General features: G+C 37.4%; 1 protein-coding gene across 1 annotated transcript; it reads left to right on the plus strand.

Annotated features, from left to right (window-relative positions):
- The first annotated feature begins 276 nt into the window (after window positions 1–276).
- LOC101892894 (formin-A) lies at window positions 277–660 on the plus strand. The gene has a single exon (XM_005178350.2). It carries the CDS (start codon window positions 277–279, stop codon window positions 658–660), a length of 384 nt encoding a protein of 127 aa, XP_005178407.2.
- Window positions 661–6909: the final 6249 nt, after the last annotated feature.

The raw sequence follows: 6909 nt of genomic DNA on the forward strand, positions 1-6909 counted from the left end.
TATTGTGATGCATAGGTATTTTTTCAATTGTTGTTTGAAATTTGAAATCCAATGGGAAACAGTGTACCAAGTCATCATCATTATTATTATCTGTAAAGAATTATTATTTTTTCTTGATTTCTTCTTTGTCAAATTTCCGCTCCATGTCATTTATAGAAATAAAATCAAAGAAACTTAACTATACATAATTCTCCACTGCCCCAAGAAAATAATAATAAATACTCCCCCCACAATACACAAATAGTTTAGTTTGTTGATTAATTTTGGGCGAATAATATGTTTCGAAACCTTTTGAAATTACGTCTTACAACCGTTGGCATATTAGCAGGATTGCTAATAATTTGCTGTCATTTAGCCATCATTCGAGCGGAAGAGGAAATAGCAGCCACAAATGTAGCCGCTTTGACACCGGAAGCATTGGCGGAGGAAGTGCAAGGACATGAAAATACTTCGGAGCGTAAAGTGAGGCAATTTGGTTATTACCCACCGCCGCCACCACCACCGCCATTTGGTAGACCATTTGGCCCATATTATCCACCACCACCACCTCCGCCACCATATGTTGGATATGGTGGTGGTTTCGGCAAGACCCGTGTAATAACACGTACCCGTACACGTTATGTCAATCGTTATGGAGGATTTGGCGGTTTCTATGGTTAATGGATTTTTAAGTGTTTGGCTTAGGAATTCTTTGGAGATATTTCGAACATTAAAAAACATTTATTGGAAAATTATAAATGAGGTTGTGTTTTTATTTGAAAATCTGCGATAAAGGAATTTTAAATTTGAAGCTGAAATGTGTACAAAAGGTATTTATCATAAAATAAGTGGTATATTGCTAAAGATAAGATCTAGATGCTGAAACTAACGTAAGTTCTCTTGTAACCATCTGCTCTTACAGGAGAGAGAGAGAAAGAGAGAGAGCAAAAGGTTTAACGCTTTTGTCTTAAGTCTTTTGTTTGAACTACATCTATGTAAATCCCCAGACGATATAAATTTGTCTAAAAATCACTCAAACTTTTTTTACCTATCTTTCGATTTGATTATCTCTATTTGAATCTCTTTATACCCTATACCACATAGTGGTAAGGGTATTATGTCCGTGTGCATTTGTTTGTAACATGGAGAAGGAAGCGAGATAGACCCATAGTTACTTTTGAGGATCTTCATAGAATCACTTTCTGAGTCGATTTATGCATGCCAGTCTGTCCGTCTGTCCATGTATTATTGTGAACAAAATGCAGGTCGCATTTATTATCCGATCGAGATGAAATTTTGCAAATAATATTTTTTGGCCCATGGACGAGCCCTATTGAAATTGGTGATTATCGGATCAGATTTGGATGAAGCTCCAATGTATATCTTCAACCGATATTAATTAATTATGCACCAAATGGCCAAATGACCTGACTTTTGGCACATCCAACCGAATTCAGTCTAGAAGCAAGTAAATCAAATTTGGAGAAAATCGATTCAGATATACGATTGCTCCCATATATTTGTTTCATCCGACAACAATGATATTTGGTACCAGATATCAGATGCAGTCCAGAAATACCTCTGCCAAATCAAGATCGGTTCAGATTTGGATATAGCTCCCTCATGTATCTTCAAGCAATTTCATGTTAATTGTGCACCAAATGGCCAATATCAGTCCAAATGACCTGAATTACATCATGGTACATCCGATATATATGTTTCATCCGATTTGTTGTTTAAGTCCCTCACATTCGTTATATTCATTCGACTACAATGATATTTGGTTCCAGATATCTTGTAGAGCTCGGAAATACCTTTGCCAAATTTTATCGAAATTGGATACGATTTGGATATAGCTCCCATATACAGGGCGAGATGAAAAAATTGCAACCAACTTCAGACTGCTATCATTTCTAAGACTGTCGTCCGACAGCTGTTAAAATTATTCCAGTGACAGCTCGTTATGTGGTTTAAATGTATACAAAAGCATTTTGGTGATAATTTTCCAGAAAAAAAGTTATTCGTGATGGAATTAAATCGTGATAGTGTGATTTCTTTATATTTGGCTGGAAAACCACAAGTGGCTATCGTTAGAGCACTCTAAAAGTAAAGAAGCGACTTGATCGAAACCCGCATCTCAGTGTCCGAGAAATGGCTCGTGAGCTGAACATATCGCAATATTCCATTCGTCAAATATTGAAAAATGAGCTCGGGGTAAAGCCATTGTAATTCCAAAAAGTGCAAGAGCTTACATCGCAACAAAAAAGACTCAAAAGAGCTAAACAGTTGCTTCGCTTGGCCGAAAGTAATGAACTGCCGTATTTGGTTTTCTCCGATGAGGAAACATTCGTTGTCCATCAGTTTGTAAATAAATAAAATGATCGGAGGGTGTATTAAAGCCTTGGGCACGCAAACATATTGGCCGCAGACCTTGGACATTCCAACAGGACTCAGCACCATAGCACTCAGCACGCGCCACCCAAGAATGGTTACAAAATGATATTCCTCGCTTCATTTCCAGCGCACAATGGCCACCAAAATCTCCGGATATCAATCCGTTGGACTATTGTGTCTGGAGTATTTTGGAAAGCAAGGTTGGCACTAAAAAATACCAAAGTGTTGATCACCTCAAGCAAGCGCTTCGCCTGGAATGGGTCAAAATGCCGCATCATTGGCCGTTTGAAGGCCATAATTCGTGCCAAAGGTGACCAATTCGAACAAATCTAAACTTATTCTAAAATTTGATGCTATTTCCGACATTTTTTGCTTTCATTAAATACAATTTAAAAAAAAAAATGTAAAAATTATGGCGTTTGACTTTGTTGCAGTTTTTTTATTTCACCCTGTATATATGTATCATCCGATTCGGCGTTTGTGATATTTGGTTCCAGATATCTTGTAGAGCTCGGAAATACCTTTGCTAAATTTTATCGCGCTTGCCTAAGATTTGGATATAGCTCGCATATATATCCTTAATCCGATTTCAGGTTTATTGTACAAATAATGGCTAATATCAGCCCAAATGGAGTGAATTTCGGGACATACGTTTCCATTTCGTGGAGCTCGGCTCCAATATATATATTTTTTATACCCTCAGCCACATTGCTAGAGAGGGTATATATCATTTGATACGGTCAAAACGTGCCTTACCGAAATAACGGTTTTATATCCTATATCTCTTTGAAACAAATCCATTTCAGAACATTTGGAGTCGATGGACAGACATCGTGTCCATCCGTCCATTTTTCTGTCGATTACCCACGAAGGGAGTATCCGATTTGGTCCAAATTTGGTACATCGTAATATTATTATCAAACTTAGATCGAGTTCGCAGATGGACAATATCAGTTCACTCTTTCTGTTAATTTCCACACAATCAGGCATGTCACAGAAGTTTTACGAAATCGATTTATTTCACCTTTTCCAAATCGTTACGATTTGCTTTTGCTTCTTCAGCACTCATACGTTTTGACTAATCCGGAAAAAAAATCATTTCACATTTTTGAAATAAAAATATGGTAACTCCATGAAAAAAAAAGTCGTAAACAAATTATTGACAATTAAAAAAGGAGTTTAAATTGTTTTTTATAATATAAACACCGGAACAACTCTAGTTTAGTAAAAACTCTTAGATTTTTTCGAAATTTTTTTCCAGAGGTAGGTATTTTTACCCTGATCCCGGGAAACTATTTTTTTCTTGGGGGACGGACCCGGGACCCCAGATTTTTGACCCAAAAGTCCGGGATCAAGACCCCGCCTGGACCACTTACCCGATATAGACAATATGGGTATCGATTGAAAGCTTATGGAAATACCTATCCAACAAGTGGTCACATGAAGGGGTAACTTGTCATGGTTCGGAAGTTATAGTCAAATTACCGATTTTTTGGACCCGGATTTTTTATGAAACCCCCAAAAAGTCAAAAAAGGGCCCATTATGGAAGTCAACAAAATTGTTTCCAAATTATAGCTGACACTCTTACCTTTCCAAAATGCTACAATTTGTGCTAATACCTTCTTCGGTTCCAGAGATATGGGTCTTTCCATCCGCATAACCCGATTCTAACCAGTTCATTAAAATTATGTTTTTAATAAAAAAAAGTGTTTATTTCGCGTAGCAGTCGTCGGAATAACAAAAGTTTTCTAAATTTGGCACTTTTTGTACCTCTGGGTATGTCCGACCCCGGCTAACGCGAACAAAAGGTTCATAATTTCGGCACTTTTTGTAAATAGCCGGCCTTCGGCCGGGGCTTGAGATTTTCTCCTCTGGGTATATTTCACACCGGCTAACGCGAACCAAAGTTTTCTAAATTGGATACCTTTTGTAAGTAGCCGGCCTTCGGCCGGGGCTTGAGATTTTCTCCTCTGGGTATGTCCTAAACCGGCTAACGCGAACCAAAGTTTTCTAAATTTGACACTTTTTGTAAATTGCCGGCCTTCGGCCGGGGCTTGAGATTTTCTCCTCTGGGTATATTTCTCACCGGCTAACGCGAACCAAAGTTTTCTAAATTGGATACCTTTTGTAAGTAGCCGGCCTTCGGCCGGGGCTTGAGATTTTCTCCTCTGGGTATGTCCTACACCGGCTAACGCGAACCAAAGATTTCTGAATTTCATTCTTACGCAAAATATACCTTTTTTTATTGAAAACATAGTTTTAATGAAAAAATCGATTTGACTATAACTTCCGAACCGTAAGATCTTACCCAATCATGTGACCACTTGTTAGGATAGGTATTTTCATAAGCTTTCCAACGATACCCATATTGTCTATATCGGGTAAGTGGATCCGGGTCTAGTCGGGGTCTCGAACCCGGACTTTCGGGTCAAAAATCTGGGGTCCCAGGTCCGTCCCCCAAGAAAAAAATAGTTTCCCGGGATCATGGTTAAAATACCTATCACTGAAAAATTTTTCGAAAAAATTGAAGAGTTTTTACTAAACTAGAGTTAAGCCAAAAATTCGTCGCCGGACATTGAGGAACGCATCAGATCCTTTATCTCACTCAAATGCAGAGTAAGGATCCACCAGCAATGAGTTATTTTCAAATTTATTTTAATAATAATTTATTTCTACAGATTTATAACTTATTATCGACTTAATAAAGAAGCTTTTGTTTTAGTTTTGGAAAAAATTTCTCCCCACCTCAAACGTTCCAATATACCGGCTATTATCCAGCTTGCAACAACGCTTAGGTTTTTGGCTACGGGTGCATTTCAAGGAGTTATAGGTAGAGATGTGGAGCTAAGCCTTGGGAGAAGTTCAGTTTCTACAATTATGTGGAGAGTTATTAATGCAATTGAAGCTGAAATTTGTCCACAATCGATCAAATTAAGAATGTCTTCCGAAGAAAAAAGAAAGTCAGTTGTACATTTCTACACCTTCTTCTTCAACACATATGGCAATAATTCAACAATACAAGTCTGCCGTTCATTTCTGCATATTTTTTTGCGTTTTCATCATGAATTAGAAAAATAATAGATTTTTTGTAAAATAAATTCCAAAAACATGTTCATTCTAAGAGAATTTGGTTAATACAATATTTTCTGTTAAATGTATGTGTCTTCTGTTTATTTTTTACGTTAAAATCACTAAACATTTCAATTTCACCCTGCTTTTTGAAAGTGATATCAAAACGCAAAATTTTTGCGTTTTCCGTTTTTTAGAGAAGCTAAAACCGTTTTCGTTTTCACTCTTGAACGATTTTACATTCTGTGACATGCCTGTATAGGTCAAAAGAGAATGGATTTCCAATTTTTCTCCAACTTCGCAAATCCTAATATTTGCATCAGTTCTAGGTCAGGTGACAAAATAAACAATAAATTCGTCAAGGACCTCCCCCACAAAGGGTCAACATTTTGAATAATAATAACTCTTATAAAACGCATGTAAGAATCCGATTTTCTGAAAAATTACACAGATCTCAATATTTTTATTAACCCAAGGTCTGGTGTGAATATGGCACATATCGTTCCAATTCTTTTAATACCTCTCCCACAAAGAGTTAACATTTTGAATATCCACGAAGCTCAAAAAACGCGAAATTAACATACGATTCCATTCAGACTTGGTATATCTCAATATTTCCATCAGCACAAGATCTGGTATAACAAGTAAAAAAACATTAAGTTCGGCCGGGCCAAACTTTTAATACCCTCCACCTTAGGGTAAAAGAAACATTAGAAGAAATGTGGCAAAAACCATTAAAATGCCGATTATGGGGAGGTACCGTTATATGGGGGCTATACCAAAACGTGGACCTATAATTACAATGTTTCGCCACCGGAGCTGGAACCCATTATGACCAACAAATACCGATTTCAGACAAATCCGTGAAAAAATGTGGCAAAAACCATCAAAATACCGAATATCGGGAGGTACCGTTATATGGGGGCTATATCAAATCATGGACCCATGCATGCAATGTTTCGCCACCGAAGCTGGAACCAATTATGACCAACAAATACCAATTTTCGAACAAATCCCTGAAAAAATGTGGCAAAAATCATCAAATTATCGGGAGGTACCGTTATATGGGGGCTATACCAAAACGTGGACCTATAATTACAATGTTTCGCCACCGGAGCTGGAACCCATTATGACCAACAAATACCGATTTTCAGACAAATCCATGAAAAAATGTGGTAAAAAAACTAAAATACTAAATATCGGGAGGTACCTTTATATGGGGGCTATACCACAACGTGGACCTATACATGCAATGTTTTGCCACACGCTCTGGGACCTGCTATGACCTACAAATACCAATTTTAAGACAAATCCGTGAAAAAATGTGGCATAAATCATCAAAATACCGAATATCGGGAGGTACCGTTATATGGGGACTATACCAAATTATGGACCCATACATGCAATGTTCCGCCAACGGAGCTGGAAACCATTATGACCCACAAATACCAATTTTTAGACAAATC

This window comes from Musca domestica, unplaced genomic scaffold (genome assembly GCF_030504385.1).
Source record: "Musca domestica strain aabys unplaced genomic scaffold, Musca_domestica.polishedcontigs.V.1.1 17, whole genome shotgun sequence".
In the NCBI taxonomy this organism is placed as follows: domain Eukaryota; kingdom Metazoa; phylum Arthropoda; class Insecta; order Diptera; family Muscidae; genus Musca; species Musca domestica.